This window comes from Myotis myotis, unplaced genomic scaffold (genome assembly GCF_014108235.1).
Source record: "Myotis myotis isolate mMyoMyo1 unplaced genomic scaffold, mMyoMyo1.p scaffold_m19_p_1, whole genome shotgun sequence".
NCBI lineage: Eukaryota > Metazoa > Chordata > Mammalia > Chiroptera > Vespertilionidae > Myotis > Myotis myotis.
This window is the reverse complement of record NW_023416313.1, coordinates 157148323-157169671: the sequence shown is the minus strand read 5'-3', so window position 1 is coordinate 157169671 and position 21349 is coordinate 157148323. Positions and strand designations below refer to the sequence as shown.

Sequence of the window (21349 nt, the reverse complement as noted above, 5' to 3'; positions counted from 1 at the left end):
CGCGCGCACACACACACACACACACACACACACACACACACACACCCATACCCATCAGGACCAAAGCTCTTTTCTAAACCCACTTATATATCTTTTTTAAAAACAATTCTTTATTTTTGAAAGTATTACGTATGTCCCCCTTGTTCCCCCTTGTCCCCATTGAACCCCTCCAGCCCGCCCCCATCCACTTATATATCTTTGCCGCTCCTCTCAAAGGAGGTGTCTCCAGTGCCTTCCAAGGGCGGGGTATTGGGAGGGGTTCACGTCATAAGAGGTGCAGGTAATAAGTGGTGTCTTGTCTACAGAGAATTTTAAAACCATAATAAAACCAACTCAGAGTTGGTCTGCTTTTTATTAACTCCATGTACCAGCAATTCTAAACAGTGCCAGAGATGAAGTATTTCTCACTGGAAAAATTGTTTGTTGGTCTAAGGCAGCAGTTCTCAACCTGTGGGTTGAGACCCCTTTGGGGGTCGAACGACCCTTTCACAGGGGTTGCCCAAGACCATCGAAAAGCACATATATAAATACATATTGTTTTTGTGATCAATCACTGTGCTTTAATTATATTCAGTTTGTAACAATGAAATTGAGGGTCACGACAACATGAGGAACTGTATTAAAGGGTCGTGGCATTAGGAAGGTTGAGAACCACTGGTCTAAGGATTACATCGTACCTGGGATGCCCACCCACATGGCGAATGGACGCCTTTCCCCTTCCCGCCCTGCCTGCCCCTGCTCACAGGATCTACCCAATCCGTACCTCCCCTCTCCTGCACTCTTAAACTGCCTCGTCAGTGGCACCTGCCCCTCAGGCATCGAAATGCCTCCAACCTAAAAATAAACTCTCAGCCCTGCCTCCCCTTCATTCCATTGTTAGGGTTAGAAATTTGATGCGAAAACTTCTTAAAATAGTCTGCACCCACTATCTCCAATCTCTCAGCTCCCTCCCACTCCTAATTCAACCGTGGCCCCCACCCCTGCACTCGAACTTTCCTCTGATGTCACCAGCAACCTCCCAATGGCTTTTTTCCATCCCAGTCTACGCTGACCTCCCAGAAGCCCTGGGCGCTGCTGACACCCCTGCCTCTCCAAACCCGCCCTCCAGGGCTCCGGAATGCACCTTCCCGGCTCTCCTTCCTCCCGGCACCCCTCCAGCTTCCCACCCAGCACCTTCTCTGAGGGCCTCTGAACTACCGGGTAGCATCCTCTTGTTCTCTCACTCTTCCTTCCCTGGGCGATGTCTCACCCGGATTTTCACCACCATTCCTCTGTGTTGGTGACTTTCGAGTCTGTATTTCTCTAACCCAAGCCATTTCTTTAAAAAGTTTGGACTAGTTAGGACATCAATTTTAATGTGTTCAAAACTTAACCCACCACCCTCTCTCCCCAACTACCACCCCGTTGACTCTGCTTTGACACCTGTATTTTCATTTTCAGTTTCAGTTAATGGTGTCATCACCCGCTCAGTGGCCTGAACCACATCAGAAGCACCCTCGACTCCTTCCTGCCTCTCACCTCCTTCTGGCCGTCACCCAATCCCAGGGTTTTGACTTCAGAAATGACTCTCATCTGGTCTCTCCTCTGCATTTCCATGCCATGGCCGGCCATAGTCCCAGGGTCTTCTCACCTATGTGCCTTCTACCCTCCCCCACCACCACCATTCGTTGTCATCCTCTGAAGTTACTTTCTTGAGAAGTGGGGTAACCTTTGCTTCAGAGCCTCTGCCCACTGGGGGAGGTGACATCAGACCCCTCGGTTGCCAGGAGACGGCCCTCCAGGGCCTGACCCAATTCAGTGTCTCTCCTGCTTTGTCCTGCAGCTCCCAGAAACCCTTTCCCGCCTGGCCAGTGTGGCTCAGCATTTGAGCATGGACCCAGGAACCAAGAGGTCACTGGTTTGATTCCTGGTCAGGGCACATGCTCAGGTTGTGGGCTCCATCCCCAGTAGGGGTGTGCAGGAGGCAGCCAATCGATATTTCTCCCATCGATGTTTCTCTCTCTCTCTCCCTTCCTCTCTCTTTTAAATAAAATAATAATAATAATAATTTTTTTTAAAGAAACCTTTTCCCCTCCACACTGAGCTTCTCAATGCCCCGACTGTCACGGATCCTCACCCAGTTCCTGGGCCTGGAGCGCCTTTTCCTCACTGCAAGCCTAGCAAATTCTTTCATGACCCTCAGTGAAATCTTTCCTGACCTTCCCACTCCCTCCCCCTTGGGAAATACATCTAGTGCTTTAAAATACTGCTATTGATGTGAAAACATATTTCATTCCCGTGACTCTTGTTTTGTATCACCTAAGTGGTCAGTGTCTCTCTCGTGTCTGCCTGGCTGGCATCTGCCTTGAGGGGCTTTTCATTCTGTTCTGTTAGCTAAATATATCGATCTGCCTAAACTTTAGTTTGTAAGTTTTGAAATGTAATACCTGTATTCTCTGGTATTTATAGATGACATTTAAGGAAAACTCAAAACTTTTGTGTCTAGTTGCTGTAGTTTGAATTGTGTTAGTAATATGGAATTTTGCAAGGGTGCTGAAAAATTAATTAAATTACAAGTTACTTTAAGACAAGATAGGTATAGTTTTAACCTATATACACACACCATATTGTAACTTACCTATTTATGAATTGTCTCCCCCAGGAGACTGTGTGTCCCCTCAAGTGCAGGAACCAAAGGCATATTTATCTTTGTTTCTCTAGAACTTAGCTAAGTGGCCATCTCATGGGAGGGCTCGATGAATGTTGCACTGTCGTGGATGCAAAACACTGAGATACTTTTTCTGTGTCTGTCAGGACCTTAGGTGAGAAACCTGGGCTTTGCTCAAGTCTGGGGTCGGGGGAGGGATTCTAAGAAGGGAATATGAAGTAAGATTTCCCGTCACTGAAACCCAGGTTAAACATTGAAGGCAAAACTATTTTGTCTTCAGTTAGTTTCCCTGTTCTGGCTTGGAGGTAATAGAATTCTTAATAAAATAAGCTCAGATGGTTTCTTGCTTTTCCATTGTTTGAAAAAAGAGGGAAAAACAAACAAACATGCTTTGCATAGTTCAGATACCTGAAGAGCACAGTCAGAACTGCCCCGGTACTTCCCAGGCACAGGACCAGCCGCGAAGGGAAGGAAGACAGGTTGGGCCTGAACTGTCAGCAACAGGGACATTTACTAGGTCGCGGGTGCCCAAGCCTCTTGCTGCTGGCCTGTGTCATCAGCACTGGCTTCCAGCTAGAGTGAGAAAGCGGGTGCCCTGCCTCTGCTATGCTTCAGGGCTCTGATGGCCTTGGGAGGCTCTGCCATCCCAACTGGCATCCCGCATGCCCACAGCGGCTCAGCCCCTGACTGCAGGCCACTGGGTTTGCAGACGCTACCCGCCCCCATATAAAGAGGATAAGAAACCACCAGAGGAAGATAAACTCCACATAAAGGGCACCATGTTGATTTCTATGTCCATTTAGTTGTCTTAAAATAGATGGGTTTCTGTGCCTTCCTTATTAAAAAGGAAGAAAAATTTCAACAAGTTGGTCAAATAATTCAAATATAGAATCTAAGACATACCTATCTAAAATGTGCCTTATGCGTGAACCTCTTTGCGTTCAGGGGATGCATTTTCTTAGCGATGTGGCATTAAGACATGTAAAGTCATCTCATTTCCACTCCTACCTTTTAGGCCCAAAGAAAGGCCGGTGTCAGAACCTGTTACTTCATGAAGTTTGCCAGTTGGCTGGGCTTATTTTAATTTTTATTTCATTTGTTGATGTGGGTGTAGTTTTGTTTTGGTGCCATCAAAGACAGATTTTATAAGCAGTAAATCTATTAAAATATGTTTTTAAAATTAATTTTATTAAAAGCACAAATTTCACAACCATAGTTTTTCTTTAGGGACCCGGTTTTAGCTCACAAGTTGTATTATTTCTATAAGTCTCTCATGTTCCACCAAATCTTTTTAAGGGGCCTTGAAAATTTTTTGGTTAATTTGGAAAATGCTAATTAAATACTCCCGATGGTTTTAAACAATTATGAATTTTACACTTTATTTTAAAGATTTCAGAGGCTTCCCTGAATTTGAAATAATTTTTATAACTCTAGTAGATTAAAGTTATAAACAGGAAAGCTAATATTATCTTAGATGCTCCAAAGCAGTGGTTCTCAACCTTGGCTGAACATTAGAATCACCTGGGAATCTTTTTAAAATCCTGATTTCTGGGCCTCATCCTCCGGAAATTCTGTTTCTTTGTTACTAATGTTGTGGCCCCACCCCATAACAAAGAAACAGAATTTCCGGAGGATGAGGCCCAGAAATCAGGATTTTAAAAAGATTCCCAGGTGATTCTAATGTGCAGCCAAGGTTGAGAACCACTGTTCCATAGCAATGCATAAACTTAATAAGGTTTCAATTTAAAACCACAATTAATTATATATTCCAAATTGGAGCTTCCATGCTACCATTCTAATATACTCTTAAACTTTACAGGCATATAAAATCTCAAAATGCACAGATGCCTTCCTAATAAAAACATCAATAATATGATTTGGGCTGTCTTTACTTTGCTGTAGTTGACTCTGAGTTTTGCATGGGTTACAGTGTGCGCTCCCACTGAAAGAAGGCCGCTTCTGTCCTGGTTATTTGAGATCTCTGCTGGCTTCTCCCTGGTTTCATCTCGGGGGCCCGGCTGCAGGTCACTGAGACCTGCATTGCAGTTATTATGGCACAGTTTTTCCATGAGAAAGAGGTCAGAGTCTTGCAGGGCACACAGACTACATGGCCTGCTTGCTCATTCTGTTTGCGGAAGATGGTAGGGCCTGCCCAGGTTCATCCCTCGACTGGATTTTGCATTTCTTTTAAGTGAATATTCTTTCCATCTAAGCTCTAGAGCAGCAGCTCTCAACCGATATGCTGCAAGAATTTTTAAACATGCAATACCTGACTATTTAGTTAGGAGCTCTGACTTCTGTTTCGTTAGATTGTCAAACAAAACAAAAAAAATGACAACAGCCAACACAACAATAATTGTCCAGTGTGAATGAATTAAATTATACCTTTTTATTTGTCAGATTGACAAAAAATATATTTGTTGGTGTACTGCAGAATTTTAGTAATCAGTTAATGTGTACCATGAGATGAGAAAGGTTGACAATCGCTGCTCTTCAACATGGGAACTTGATGGAACCTGCTATTCTTTCATATTCTTAGGATGGCACCATTTCATGGAATATTCCAGATGCTATGGATCCTTAACATGTCTCTGATTGTATTTTGGCTTTATTGACATTATTCACATGGCTTTGTCTGACTTGCCATCCAACTTACAAGGTCAACCTACTAACATCCTCTAGGCATATATTATCATTTTGCTATTATTGTCATGACACTATATCTGAATATGTATTCCTTCCCCCTCTCCTCTAATTCACGGCACCAATTGTTTATCAGTTACTAGAAGCATTGTAAAAGATGAGAAGGAGCAGCTCTCTTTAACTGGTCTCATTGGACTCCTGGTCTCCTGGTCCCGGGCAGGAGGTCATTGCCTCTCTGGTTCTTCTTATAGTCACCTGCACAGGGCTTTCCCCACCATGGACTTCCTAGCTCTACTTCTACAGAGGAGATGCGGTGGCCTCCTCCCACCACCATTTCAGCGTGAGCTAGATAGTCCCCACGCCACCCTTGTAGGTGATAATAACATACAGCTGCACACACCAAGTTGGTTTTTATCTATGGGGAGAGATAAGAATACATTTTCATTTGAAATTTATTTCGGGAGGGGGTTGATTTTAGCAAACACTTCCACTGATGAGAAGCTGTTTGGTTGCTGTCACAGAAGCTCCATTTGCCTTAACTATAGCCCACGTATAAGGACGCCTGGGCCAAGAAGTCACCAGGGCTGTGCCTGAAGATCTGCTACTTCGTAAGGTGAGGTTTCTACACGCATGTGGGTCTGTGTGGCCTGGGGTGACACGAAAGACTGAAGCAAGGTGATCTAGTTCTTCCTCATGCCCCTGCCTTCCCCTTCCTGACGTCTTTCTGTGGATCACCTCTGGGCAGCCTGGAAGGGCAGGCGGTACTGGAAATGGAGCACAGCTCATTTTTCCTGGTGTGCCTGAGCTTAATGTTTTATACCAAGGCTTTCCTCAGTCTTACAGTATTTTGGTATCAAACGACATGCGAGAGGTGATCTTGTTTGTTTTTAGTCTGAATCATAAAAGTAATATAGCTCATATGAGTGCATTTTGAACATACAGAGAAGAATATGACTATAGTAATAAGCACTCATATCCAACTACCTGTTTTGGCATTTTTATTTTGTCTTTTTTCCCAAGCAGATTTTTTAATCATAGTTGAGATTCAAAAACATGTAAAGTTTTCTATCCTATTGTTCTCACTTAACTTTAATATCATTGAAAATGTCTTTAGTCATGAAAAACTTTTGTATTATTTTTAATGGCTATATAATAGTCTGAGACCTGACTATTTACAGTGTAATTTACAGATACATGCCCATCTTGGGACATCCGGCTTGTCTGTAGTTGTCTTATTTATGATTATCTCTGATGCGCATGGCTGTGCCTAGACCTGCCATGGCTATGAGACACCTTATCCTATCCAAGCCTTCAACACGAGGAGGGGCAGAGAGCTGCAGACAGGTGGTTTTCTTCCCTCCCCACTCCCCCGCCCCCACTCGTTATGCTCTATGTTAGGAATATATATTCCATGTTCCCAGGAATAGGCAAGGGCAAACCCACCTGTCTTTCTGTCAGTCCTCTTTGAGGGAAGAACCTACCAAAGTGACCCTGGCCTTCCGTTTTGGCATGTTCTACCCCCGCCGTGCAGGTACTGGATAACGGAATTCTGGACCATGTTTAAGATGGATGCCAGCTTGACGAACACCATGGAGGAGTTCCAGGAACTGGTGAAGGCTAGTGGGGAGGAGTTACACTGCCGCCTGATCGACACAACTCAAATGTGAGTGCCAGGCTGTGGAGGCATCTCTGCTCGGCTGGCCCGGACGCCCGGCTGTGGCTGCGGCTCTGCCGCTGGGAGAGGCCCCTCGGATAGGCAGGTTCAAACCACCTCACAAGGTGAAAAGCTTGACATTTGACAAGCAAGCAAAGACGCCCCTGGTGATAAAGCTGTGGGTGACTAATACTCACGAGCAGGAACAATGTAAGACCCAGTCAAAAAGCAATCAGGTAGCAAGACAGTGACTAAAACGTGTCCAGGTTGTGAGAAACTGAAAGCACAGTGACTAAATGCACGCTAGACGGCAGCTAATGCCTGGAGGCCCCTGAACTTGAAAATGGGGGACTGCTGACAATGTACTGAACAGAAGGAGTATGGCATGTGGAGTCTATGAAAGACACGTAGACTTCGGGAGCTGGGAGAGATCGCAGGGATATCTTCCATTACTTCTTGGATTTTTTTATTTATGAGGTCAACCCACTGTGGAAATATGGCAGGGGAGGGTACACACATTGCATACTGAAATTTTCACAGAGTGGCCACTTTATTTCACAATAGTGCAGATCCTTAGAATACAGAATTCTGGAACTGAAAGGAATTCTAGAGATCGTTTCATCCAACATCCTAGGAAACAGACTCAGCAAGGTTGTCTGGCTCGTCTGGGGTCACACAGCATGCTAAGCTAGTGGCTGGACACAAGCTCGGTGCACTGGGTCACAGCCCTGCAGAAATGTAAATGTCACATGTCATGGTCCCCAATAAATCAATTTGTCACTTTGGATTCTCTGTACCTCTACTTAGAATAATACAACTCAAAAGATACAAGAGATTTTCAAGTAACAATTTCCTCATTGCAAAGGTGCAGAACCTAGGCCCCAGGGCACTTCTCAAACCCTAATCTCCTTGTCCCAATATACTGCCTGTGTGACTTTCCTCTACCAATATTTCCCACAGTCTGCTCTTTAGGAATTAGTCAGTGAGATATAGCCTGACCAGGTATATGTGAGAAATAGTGAGTTAAACTTGCAAAGTTTGCAGTGCATCTCAGAGTCTGTAATATGTTCTTTGGACAAGGGGCTGCAGAATTTGTAGCATCTCCCAAACTCATTTGACCACAGAACCCTCTGTAGAGACAAGGTTCTCAGGAATAGCAGTTTGGGAAACACACATCTGCAACCTGCACCTCTCAAACGGCTTTTCCTCTTTGCTTCCTCACTGTAGGAAACACGCTGAATCAGAACACATGGGTTGGTTACAAGAAAATATGTGTGTGTGTGTGGCGGGGGGGGGGGGGGGGGGGCGCTAGGCTCTCTTGGGGACATCATCTGGGGAAGTGGAGGAAAATGCCAGCAGTCACTCAAAGTGTTCCTCCCCATGACCCCCTGCAGCACGACATCTCCTCGCCATGGTTCTCTGTGCCCTCCCAGCATGAAAACTACCCTCCCACCTTGAGATTTCCAACCAGTTAGTCCCTGTGACCCTTATGAGGATGATGGGACACAGAGAAGGCATGGAGAGAGCAGGCGTGTCGGGACTGAAGACCAGGAAACTGGGCCAATGCTTGAACCCTATTTCCCACGGCCTTAAACACCTTTTCCCCAGTTCCCACGTGCATTCTAAAGGCTCACAGGAAACCAGCCAGGCTTCCTAGTTGCTGCCATAGACAAAGTTGATTTGGGAAAACTCTGTTGATGCATTGTTTTGGCCAAGGAAAGTGAGCTAATGGTTCTTTGTATATTCTCATGCAAAACTGGACTGACTTGTATTCAAAAGCAATTTTGATGTATCTTTTTCCCTATCTTCTCTCTTTCATGTTTACCCACAAAAGCAATGCCCGTGACTGGTCCAGGAAACTTACTCAAAGGATAAAATCGAACACCAGCAAGAAACGGAAAGTCTCCCTGCTCTTTGACCACCTGGAACCGGAAGAGCTGTCGGAGCACCTCACCTACCTGGAGTTCAAGTCCTTCCGGAGGATCTCCGTATGTACCCAAGGGGCAGGAGAAAGCTCCCCCGGGGCATTTCTGAACATAAGCAGAGAAATACAGCAGCCTGTTCACCTCCGAACCCCAGAGGCCCTCGGTGCTGGTGGGCCTTCCCGTTAGACTTTGTACCGTCCAGAGAACCAGTGCTCTGAATTCCTGGGCGGTCCCTCCCCCTCCATCCACCATCCTCCATGCCCACCCCACCCCCAAGAGACAATACAGTGGGCATACATGTATATGTGAGTGTACACACACACACACACACACACACACACACACACACACACACACTTTTTAACCTTGTGTCATTAGGTTGCCAGAAATTTTATTTTTTCATTTTCCTCCCCCCAAAATGGAGATATCCTGTAAGACTTTGAGTTCATTCTAGGGTAGGTCTGAATGGCTGTGGGACATGACAAAATAAAGTCGATGTTACTGGTCCAGCCCAGAATATACCTAAATCCATGAAGTGGTGCTGACATGGCCCAGCCGTCGCTGATGATTCTAGAGATAAACTTTGCTGATCCAAACTTGCTCCTTAAATCTCCATACATGATGCCAAAGAACACTGGTGCCACACGAGACATCTTGTCAACACGGCAGGTGCCAGCAGACCCGCACTGACCAATATACTTTCCTGGGGAACGGCACCTTCACTCAGCCCTGCCCCTACCCCAAAATGGTCTTCAGCTTTACTCTAAAAATAGAGACTGCCTAGTTGCTGGATTCCTTTCTTAGAGTGACCCGTGTTTCCCAGAGGGGATGGAGGCCCAGAGGGGTGGCTCGACAAGGTCACACAGCTTATTAGATTAAGAGCTGGGGCTAGAATTACATGCCTGTCTTGGTCACTCGGCACCAACTTCTTGAGCCTGGTTCTATTTGTTGTTGTTTTTGGTGTGTTTCTTTTTTAATCCTCACCTAAGGATATTTTTTCTATTGATTTTTATAGAGAGGGGAGGGAAAGGGAGAAACAGAGAGAAACATCCGAGAGAGAGAGAGAGAGAGAGAGAGAGAGAGAGAGAGAGAGAGAGAGAGAGAGAGATTGGTTGCCTCCCACACGCTCTCCAATCGGGACCAGAGATAGAGCCTGCAACCGAGGTACATGCCCTTGACCAGAAGCGAAGCCAGGACCCTTCAGTCCGTGGGCCGACACTCTAACCACACTAGCCAAACCCGCTAAACAGAGCCTGGTTCTATTTGAAAGGAATCCTGCAACCAGGTGACAGAGGTTATTTCTTCTTTCCTCCCATAATGTTGACATCTGTTTTCACACAGCGGTTTGCCCAGCCAGCCAGGAACCTCTCAGCTCCTTTTTGGAAGTTAGTCTCCCAGCGGGACTCTCTGCACTGGCCCCAGCCCCCTCACGGCACCCCTGACAGAACCAGGGGACTTGCTGGGAGGCCCCACCTGGGGAGTTTCCATTTGGCGGTGCCTTCGCGTCATGGGAGGGGCCCTGAAAGGAGCCATTCTCACACTGAAAATTTGCGCTGCGCTGGGGCCCAGCTGGCAGGAGCGGGAAACGCGTGCAGAACAGGGACGCTAAGCCCGTGCTCCCGAGGGGGCGGCAGTGCTGTTTGCAGAGCAGCACATCGTTTGGAACCTTCCTGGCTTGAATGGTACAGTCCCTCCAGCAGTTTCCCCTCCGACATGGGACCAGAGGGAGCTGTCTCCCACCTGTGAACTGATGGCATTTGATATTTCCTGTTTATTATAATACTTGGGCGGGGGGGGGGGGGGGGAGGGGGGATTACTGGGATAATTCTTTTAAAAAACAAGTAAAGTTAGTGTTGTCTTTATAGTGGGAGGAATATATAAATGAATTCACTGGAATGAGTCACGGGAATTTTCTGTTAGAACCGGTAAGATTTTTGCTCAGTGTGTGTCTCCTAAAGAGGAGTTTTGGTCCTACTCAGAGTTTTCGCCCTGTGAGTAAGCACAGCACAGTGAAATAGGGCTCTGCGCACTTGCGTTATTTTATTTAGGCTGTTTCTCATCAGTGTATTCCTAGTCAGGCGGGACTAACATATACTGAAGTAACCCCCAGCTCCTCCCCCACAATCCCAGTCACACGACATATGTAACATGGGTCGCGCAGGGACGCAGATATGGAAGGCTTCACCTTTACACAGCTTCTGCAGCTGTGGGCCGGCAGCATGGCGGATCGCTCAGTGGCTCTTACACCTTTCCCTCAAAAGCCCCCTCACTTCCCCTCATGCTGCTGGCCGCACTGTGAACACATGGTGAGCAGCGCCAACATGCCCAGAGGAGCACTGGAGCGGGCAGACGCCGCCTGCCTTTGGGTAGCCTATTGAGCAGGGCTGTTTGGGACAAGGACACGATAGCTACAGTCACCACCTCTACAGCGGTCTTCTGGCACATCTGCTTCACATATGCTGTTTGATTGTCAACCAGTCGGTACTATTGTCCAGCTGGGAAACTATGGTCATGGAATTAGCTCACCAGGTTTCATGTATTCAACTCACTTGGCCTCTGTTCAAGTTCAATTTAATTCAGGCAGGTTTGTTTCAGCAAGAAGGTAGTAATTACCCTATTAGCACCACCTCACATTAATGTAGCACTTGGAAAAGTTAAAGTTGTTTCATACCTTATCATGTTTAACCTTCATAACAATTTCATGTGCTAGATAGAGCAGATGTTATCATCCCACTCTTAAGGTAAGAAAACAGCTGGCGGAGAGGGAGAGAGGATGGAGATGGAAAACAGGGAGGAGTAAGTCTTGTGAATTCCTTTTTTCCCCTTAACATCAGCAGCAGAGGTGGGATTAGTCCTGAGATTTTTCTTCTATTCTTTAGAATTTAGAAGTACCAATATCTACCAAATACAGTATTTGAATTAACTCATGTGTTGGATGAATTAGTCCACATCCATGAAGCCTAATGACTTTTGGTTTAGAGACCGTGCTGTGGGTAGGTTTCCTTCCCACCATTTTTGTCAGCCAAGCAGAGGACATACAGGAGAGGTGGACTCCTCAGTCCCACAGCAGGTCCGAGCCATCAACTGAACAGAGGCGACATGCCCCTCAGATGCCTCAACACCAGAGCAGCAGTCCTGATGGGGTCCTTTCCCCGCAGTTCTCCGACTACCAGAATTACGCGGTGAACAGCTGTGTGAAGGAGAACCCCACCATGGAGCGGTCCATAGCCCTGTGCAACGGCATCTCCCAGTGGGTGCAGCTGATGGTGCTTAGCCGCCCCACTCCGCAGCTCCGAGCTGAGGTCTTCATTAAGTTCATCCAGGTGGCTCAGGTGAGTGGCGGAGTCGGAGTGTGGCCTGGGCTGAGATGAATTTTCCCCTCCTCCTGCAGCCAAGTTCCCCTCCTGAGCCACAGTGGGTTAGTGTCCTTCAACTGTCCTGAGGTCTAGGTATGGCAACTTCTCTGGTTCCCACACAGGGGCACTATGGAGAGGACCATCTCAGGGCTCGGGATACGGTTTTAGATGTTTAGATATTTAACATTTCTTAGAAGGTGCTTACCAGCCTACATGGTCTTCTCAAATCTGGCCCCCATGACAAAGGAAAGGGCAAGTCCATGTTTTCCTGAGGCTGGAGTTGTCTTGGGTCTTTAAGCCCACACTGTTAAATGTCTGAGCTGAGTGTTCGAGGGGCAGCATGTAAGTATTTATAAGAGGAACCGGCACACTAAGTCCTCACTTAATGCCGTCAATAGGTACCATGATGTATACCGAAACCAGTTTTAATAGATTGACATAAATAAATTGATTTAATAGGCTAATTGACACGGCACTTCATCAACATAATAATGAAGTGACGTTGACTGAAATGGCGTTATTCAAGGACCTACAGTTCTATGAACTCGTATTTGAAATTCCCCAGAGATTCTAGCTTCGTTGTCCCAATTACTGACCAATATAGGCACCAGCACTTTGTCCTAAAAAATAAAACAGGTTAATTCAGTGCAAAAGATATATAGGATGATGCTAATTAGTCCAGTACTAGATGGTGCAGTGTATCTCGAAGCTTGGTACACAGACTGCCTGCTCTGGTATTAACTGATGGGATATTAAAAGCACAGATCCCTAAGCTCAACCTCAGATCCAGGCAATCGGAAAATCTGGACTTGGGTCCACAAATCTTTGTGCTAACAAACAAGTACTTTGGGTGATTCTTAGAAACCATGGATCCAGGTGGTCCGGGACCAGCACAAAGGGAGGGAGACGTGATGCCTTGCCAGACTTGGGACCTCCTGGTCTGGATTAAGCCTCGGGGGAAAGGAACAGGAAACTGCAGCACCTGGCTGCTAGTGCTCGACAATGTAAGGAAGATGAGGCCCAGAGACGAGGGCGGCCTCTGAGCTCGCATGTAACAGGCATGTTCAGTGACTGTTCTCACCTGTTTTGTGTCACAGAAGCTCCACCAACTACAGAACTTCAATACTTTGATGGCCGTGATAGGCGGCCTGTGTCACAGCTCCATCTCCAGGCTCAAGGAGACAAGCTCACACGTCCCCCACGAAATCAACAAGGTCAGTGCTACTGTCTCTTCTGAAGCCTCAGCACATTCCTGGGACAGCGCCCTTTCCTCCTTCAGGGGGTAACCCAGGAAGCATCTGCCAACCACACCATCCCGTCAACCGGGCAAAATACCAAGGAGGCAAACCCCAAGGAAACCCACAGAGCGGGGATGTCACAGATCAGAAAGTGACTGTGATTCAGTATCCCGGTCGCTGCCCGTGTCCCTGCTGGTCAGGTGAAATATGTGCCTCCTTCCCATGCTTATATGCCACTGAATGTTCATTTTGTTGATAATCCTCACCAGAGGATTTTTTCCATTGATTTTTAGAGAGAGTGGGAGGGGGAGAAACATCAATGTGAGAGACATCCTCATTGGTTGCCTCCTGCACAGGCCCAACCAGGGCTGGAATCAAACCCAGGACCCTTCATCTGAGAGCCGACACTATCCACTCAGCCAAACCGGCTAGGGCTCAGTTATTGTCTTTAATACTGACTCCCTTGCCCAGAGTATTTTCCCCAAAAGACCAGTGGTTCTGTCTGCATGTCAAGCACACTTATATGGGGGCACACTGAAACCCTGGCTCTCCAGATCCCTTGGAGTGACATTCTGGAGAGCTGAATTTCCCCGGATAACTGGAAATGAGCTTTTCAGGTGCCATTTTGTAATAGTGTTCATTGAGGAATATTTTTCTCAAGTATCCAATGCATTTTCCTATATTCTTAGATTTTACAGGATCAATGTTAATCCTTCATAAGGCTGTTATAAATGTAAGCCACGATGGTATACCGAAGGCATCAGTGCAACTGTGTGGTGTGAATTAGATAATGACTGCGCTTTGAGCATTTTCACCTATTTAAGAGGACCAACCCTCCCTTCCTAATCCCAAACCCCACTCCTCCCAACCTGGCGCGGAGACTCTCTTCTTAGGGAGCGACATCTGTGCCTCATGGCCTCATCTGCTTTCCCAGGTGTTCAGCCTCCTTTTGGGGGTCTCCAGTTAATCACCCCTGCTCTCAACGCTTGGCTGTGAGGATGCTGACTCACCCCCCCCCCCCCATGGTCTGGTCACCTCACAATTCCCTAGTTCTGCTGAGACCAGCCCGTGCCTCAGAGGTGACAGAGGAAAGCCACAGAGACTAACATGCCTTCATGTCATTTCATTTATAAGATACAAGCTCGCTCCTCTTCAGCTCAGGGTCCCCACACCAGTGCGCCTTGTCTGTAGCTGCTGGCCCCTCAGTTAAGTCCAGCTTAGAGCAAGTGTCCCCAGGAGTTTATTTCACCTTCCAAGGAGAACATAAATATATTATTTTGCTGTTAGTTTCTCATCTGTGAGCACCTTCCGTACTCACACGCCCCTGCACTGTTTGCTAGAGACGTGCGAGGAGGAGGGCTGCCAACTCAGCGGCTGAGCGAGGCTAATCCAGAACCTCAGGCTCTTCACTGGAGAGATGGTACTACTTAGGCCACAATTTTATTGAAAGAATCTGTGGCACAGTGTTTAAAAAGGTCATTTTCTGTTGTAACATGGTTGGCAGACAGTCTTTACTTCCCATCTTTGCTTCTGAGAAAGCTGGTCAGCACAAGTGGGGAACGGGGTTCTGTGAACGGCTGGCTGACCTGCGCCAGGCGTGTCAGAAAAGAACCCCAGGCCGGCTGCTGCCTTTTGTGCTGGTGAGCGGCCCTGCCCCTTCCAGGGCGAGGGAGGGGTGGGTCCTCGGCCTCATCCTCTGCCTGTCCTTTCCTGGGAATCGGTCTGGTCTATTCAGTCTGTCCGGGTCAGAGTTTCGGTGGGCAGATGGAATGTCACCTGCTCCCTAGACAAAGGCCCGTGCGGAGAGTCACTGAGAGGAGGCCCAGAGCGCAGCAGGAAGAGTGACCTGTGCAGGAGACCGAGGCTCTGGCGCTCTCCCCAGGCCAGCAGCACTGCAGCACGTCCAGTACCACAGTCCAAATGCTAAACAATGTCCTTCTGCTCTAGGACTCGGAAGACACTGGGGAAAGGAAATGTGTGGCTTAGGGACAGAGGTCAGAGGGACACATTAGTCTCTGTATACTCTTGTGCCTTTTTGACTTTATATCAGGTGCTTACGTATTTTTTTAAAGAAAAACTTTAGTATAAAAGCAGTAAGACCTCACTTCAAGTTTCCCAGCTATGTTGCAGAATCAACTAAAGCACAACTGTGTTTGTAAATACTCTGAGCCTTTTGACATAAGCTAGAGTTTTAATTGGGGATCATGATCTGCACCTTTTAGATGAATCACCCCTTCCCGACAGATTAGGGGTGGGGTGCAGTCATGGTAGAGGCTGAAAGCAGACAAGGGGGCTACTGCAGACAATACAACCTGCCTGGCAGGTGCAGTGATGGGGTCTCCTCTTCCGCTTTTTAGGTCCTAGGTGAGATGACTGAGCTGCTGTCCTCCTGCAGAAACTATGACAACTACCGGCGAGCCTATGGAGAGTGCACCCACTTCAAGATCCCCATCCTGGGGGTGCACCTCAAGGACCTCATCTCCCTGTATGAAGCCATGCCCGACTACCTAGAGGATGGGAAGGTGAACGTCCACAAGCTGCTGGCCCTTTACAATCACATCAACGAACTGGTCCAGCTGCAGGAGGTGGCCCCACCCTTGGAGGCCAACAAGGACTTGGTGCACCTGCTGACGGTGAGGCTCACCGGGGAGACGATGACTAAGCACTTTGTGTGTGCCCGGCATCACTCTCCGCACCTTACAAATGTTAGTCCAGTTAATCCTCATACAAACTAGGACGTAGATACTGCTATTATCCTCTTTTTATGGATGGGGATTCGGAGGCACAAAGACATAATTTCCCGGAGGACCAGACATTAATAAGCAGCAGAGCCTGGACTCAGACCCAGGAGGTAGGACCCCGGCAGCTGTCCTCTAAAGCAGCATTGCCTTTCTGACTCCTGGAAATGTTCCCCAATTCCTGCAAAAACAGTCAGCACTCAAGCTCTCTGGGAGGAGCTGAGAGCAAAGCAGGATACAGGCTTGGTAAGAGATGGGGACTAAACAGGTTCATTATTTGGATTCCTGTTCCTGGAGGTGTTCGAGCTAAGGAGAGGCAAACACTGGTGCAAGGACCAGGATTTGCACTTCAGGTGCAGGGGGAGGGCAGGTGAACTCCCTTCCAGCCCAACGGTTCTGTAGCTCACCAGCTGTGTGACTGTGGGCACCTAACTCCAAATCCTGTTTCCTCCTCTGTAAAATCAGGAGGATTATTCTGTGAGATGATTTCTAACTTCTTTGAGTTCTAAAATTATACAATTTTTAATGTGTTTTTTTTTTGGCAGAATGAATAATTACAGCCTCTTCCTACCTCACAGGATGATCCCAATGGGGCCTGAGCTTTGCATCCAGCTAGTGTTCTAATCCTAGACCTTTCTCTAATGGCCAGGTGGCCTTGGTCTTGGCCTTAGACGTCATCTGTGGAAAGATGTACAGAATCCTATTTGGGGGATCACAAATCCTGTGATGAAAGCTGAATGTTCTTCCCAGAAAAAAAATATACATAAGCCAAGTATTTTTGAGCTTTGCACCTCCTTAAGCTCATCCATGGACTATAGGATCAGAACAAGATTATCTGTAAGACCTCTGTCCTCTAAAATGTTCAAGCTCTAATAAATATGAAATTTATTAACTCTGAATATGGTTTAATTAATACCGTTATTTAAACTGGGTTCTGGTGCAAGAACCAAATTAATTAATGCTTGCCCCACTGCCCTACTGAGAATTTTAAAAACAAACTACTAAGAGCCTAGAAGAGTAACCCACCGGAGAGGAAGAAGCAAGAGGGGAAGAAATACAACATCCTAGCAGGTAACCCTGTTGCTTTGATCCACAGTTATCCCTCGATCTCTATTACACTGAGGATGAAATCTACGAGCTCTCCTACGCCCGGGAACCAAGGAACCACAGAGCCCCCGTGAGTTTTCCTATTACGATTCTTGCAGGTAACAGGATCGGCCTTTTAGTTCAGTTTTATAAGAGCATTAGGTGTCTCCTTTGTGCCCAAGCCTGTGCGAGGCACAGAGAAAACTTCCACATGTGTGAGGAACAGATCCTGACCAAATAGTCCTCTTGAAGGGATAACTAGTGTGTGAGCAGTAAATAACTAAACACCGCAGAGCATCAGATTGCATGGGGGAGTTGGCCAGTGGTTTGCAGATTAGAGATGGGAGAGAATACTCGCCCTCGCCCTCCTATGTATTATAAAGTGGCCCCACATCAGTTTCCCTCCTGTGATTTGTTGATAAGAATGTGAGCCATATGCGCACTCTCAGAAGCTAACCTCGGAGGGTTTCTAGCTTGGTAGACAGGAAAGCCCCATCACTCTGCATTCACCTGGGTCAGAAAGAGCAGTCTACTAAGTTTTTTGACCCCCTGTGCAGAGAAGACCTCAAACAGCACAGAGCTAGCGCTACCCAGTCCAAACATACCAGGTTATCTGGCCCCGCCTCTCCTACAGACAGGTTTAATGATTCATCTTCCTTCTGAATGACCAGTAACTCCCCACAGTGGTACTCTTCCCTTGAGTACCACTTCCCAAAACAAGTGGTACTCAAGGAAAGATTTGCCCCCACAGAAGAAATTCAGCTTACCTGTGGCTAAATTTCATTGTATCTATACAGAAGAGCAAGTTCTAGCTTCCTATTGTAATTAACAATGTTCACTGAAAATACCTGATAGATTCCATTTTCAGAATGTTAAAAGGCATTTCAATGGAAAGGGTATCTTCTCCTATTTTTAGAAGAGCTTTTAATTTGGGCCAAGTCTTAAATACTTAGAGTGGATCCCATCTCAGCTTGTCTATGCACTTTCCTGCCTTTTAGCTATTTTCCTCCTCCTCCTATCTCTATTAAGTAGCCAGTGGAGAACAGAGAGGAAATTTAAGTGATCCACTTTACGCTTTGTTGATAGCTTTGACAAAAGGTTTAGATGGAGATGACGTACGTGAGGAGCGTATTGGAAACAGTAAAACATAACGCTTGTGTGAGCCACGATTACTGTTCTTTCAGTATGTGGGCTCTCTGCTCCCCGCCACGGGCATAGCTGGGGTCATCTGCAGCTGGCAGGTGGTTGCAGCCTCAGGTAGTGGGAGAGGAAGGGGCTGTGGATTACTGCATTACAGTCATGGGGATCTCTTTGTCTTATTTCATTTCAGCCATTAACACCTTCAAAGCCACCAGTAGTAGTGGACTGGGCCTCTGGGGTATCTCCCAAACCTGACCCAAAGACTATAAGCAAGCACGTCCAGCGGATGGTGGATGTAAGTACAGCTTTCACCAGATAAAAGCAAGACACTGCCTGGCTTCGTTTTGTATGTGGGGCTGGGGCGGGGGGGGGGGGGGGGGGGAGTGGTAGAAACACAAGGTAAGAAACTGGAAACTCGTTCCTGTGTGAGCCCAGGGACAACTTACTCCTCACACTGTGGCTGCAGAACAGCTCAGTAACATTGGGCCAACACACTTTGGCCTTATGTGGGGGGAGGTGAGCCTCCTCTGACAGGCCTAGCAGGAGAGAATAGATTTAAAGTTTGTCAGTTGATTTGGAGGCAGAAAGGTGTTGGAAAAGGTTTGAGTAAAAGGTAATGAGAATCTAAAACTGAAAATCTTGGCACTTGTTTGAGTGCACTGTGCTAAATGCTGAGGGGCAGTACATTAGGTTCATATTTCTACATTTATCCCTATGGACCATTCCAGCATAACCACAGAAAAGTAACAGCCAGAGAGTGACAGGACGAGTAACTGAGGATTAAGAGGGGAGGGAGCCCTTCCAACTGCGCTATAGCTTCACAGAGGAAGTGCCGTCTGAGCTGAGTAAGGAAGGGCAGAGGGAGGGAGAACACCCCTGTGCGGCAACAGTACACTGGCCAGGGTGGCGGCATAACTGCTGTGCTAATGGATCCAAAGCCCCTGGCCACCCTCCAGAGGTGACCCACGCTTCTCTGCAGCAGCTTCACCTGCATTTCTTCATCCCCGCCCCTCAGAGGGGGAGGAGGAGAGGCTCCTACCAGCCGCCCCAGCCCCTTTGCCACTTGCCTAAAGGGTGATCACCAAAGAAACTCCTTTTTCACAGTCTGTCTTCAAGAACTATGATCATGACCAAGACGGATACATTTCTCAGGAAGAATTTGAAAAAATTGCTGCGAGTTTTCCGTTTTCCTTCTGTGTGATGGACAAAGACAGGTGAGAGTTTGTGTATGGGAATGTGGCTGTGAGCCCTTTAGTAAAAGCAGTTTGTGTATCACTAAAAGAACTTCTAAACTTGGATGTGTCGCTGCTATGATTACTTAATGAATATTCGGGCTAAGAGAGCAATCATCAAATGATGCCTATCTGGCTTTGGATTGGACCACAAGTGATCATGAAGCCAGGTTAGTAATAGTCAACTATGAATTTTAAGAAGTTTAGTCTCATTCTTGTTTTGTCCTTACAGATCATGAAAAACTAATATTTATTAACAATCAGCATATTTACTATTCACAAGGTTACATATGTTCTATCTTGGTTCTCTATATAAAACCAAATATATGGTTGGTGGGTTCAAGTTATGTATTATTACTGTCTGAAGTCAGAAACTGCAGCATAAGGTATCTCTCTCCCTATACACACAATTTCCATAATTTTTTAAAGTCCTGTAGATAGTGGTTAAATTAGTTGGGAAAACCTCAGTTAGCCAAAGAACAACTCCATAAAAGTGAGTAATGCTGCCTCCACTACTTATTACAAGCTATTCATGTATGATTAAAAGGACGGCTCATGGTGGTAATTACCAGGTAATACATAGTGTACTTCCACTCAAGGATGAAAAGGTGAATTCCCCCCACCCCCCCACATCCTGGTCTGTCGTTTGCTGGCAGGGAAGGCCTCATCAGCCGGGACGAGATCACAGCCTACTTCATGAGGGCCAGCTCCATCTACTCCAAGCTGGGCCTGGGCTTTCCTCACAACTTCCAAGAGACAACCTACCTGAAGCCTACTTTCTGTGACAACTGTGCTGGATTTGTAAGTTGTCCTTGGAGTGCTTCAGGGCTGAACTTGGGGAGGGGTACAAGACAGGTTAAATGACTAAGCTGTGCACAGACCTCATAGCCCTTATCAGCTCATCCCAGCTTAGAGCCTAAGCAAACACCTAGAGTAACCTAGTCCTCAAATGCATTTATGTGCATTCATCTTTTCCCGTTTGTTCCTGATTTATTTGTCCCTCTGGTACGGGGCCTTGGATAAGTAAGTATTAAGTTTGGGATATATATTTTTTAAGTATTATATATTCATATGTTTCAAATGTTAGGAAAAAACATCCTCACCCCTCCCTACGTCTGGGCTCTGCCCATCCTCTGCCCCGCCTCTGACCAACAGTTTCCCCCTAACCCAGTCCCTGACTCCAGGGTTCTATAGATTTGTTAGTTTGGGATCCTGATATGATTCCACTTCTGGCCTAGAGAAGTCCTGACTCATAAATCCTGTGAGCTTCCTGAGAACATTTGACTGATCAGCACAAACTCTCCCCGTTTTCAATTTAAGGTCAGAAGGGACAATACATAAGAGAGAAATGAGGTTTCCCTCCTTTTGAGGTAGGAAGTAGAATGAAGGAAAATCAAGAGTGATGTCATGCCCTGACTGGTTTGGCTCAGTGGATAGAGTGTTGGCCTGCGAACTCAAGGGTCGCAGGTTCGATTCCGGTCAAGGGCATGTACCTGGGTTGCGGGCACATCTCCAGTAGAGGATGTGCAGGAGGCAGCTGATCAATGTTTCTCTCTCATCGATGTTTCTAGCTCTCTGTCCCTCTCCCTTCTTCTCTGTAAAAAATAAATAAAATATATTAAAAAAAAAAAAAAGAGTGATGTCAGTGCCTAGCCTCCTGCCAGATAGCTGAGTGACATGTGGTGCATTC

The 21349-nt window shown here is 46.7% G+C and overlaps 1 protein-coding gene across 4 annotated transcripts in view; it reads left to right on the top strand.

The window, feature by feature from the left end:
* The window catches only part of RASGRP1 (RAS guanyl releasing protein 1), an 80388-nt gene that overhangs the window by 46379 nt on the left and 12660 nt on the right, over positions 1 to 21349 (top strand). For 3 of the 4 annotated variants that reach the window (XM_036296815.1, XM_036296836.1, XM_036296825.1), the window contains 10 exons: positions 5841 to 5903; positions 6822 to 6953; positions 8779 to 8932; positions 12028 to 12201; positions 13323 to 13439; positions 15821 to 16096; positions 17298 to 17378; positions 18618 to 18722; positions 19532 to 19641; positions 20316 to 20460. In XM_036296815.1, the coding sequence (XP_036152708.1) occupies positions 5841 to 5903; positions 6822 to 6953; positions 8779 to 8932; positions 12028 to 12201; positions 13323 to 13439; positions 15821 to 16096; positions 17298 to 17378; positions 18618 to 18722; positions 19532 to 19641; positions 20316 to 20460 (1357 nt within the window). The remainder of the gene's footprint in view (positions 1 to 5840; positions 5904 to 6821; positions 6954 to 8778; positions 8933 to 12027; positions 12202 to 13322; positions 13440 to 15820; positions 16097 to 17297; positions 17379 to 18617; positions 18723 to 19531; positions 19642 to 20315; positions 20461 to 21349) is intronic. The other variant, XM_036296842.1, reaches the window with a different exon arrangement.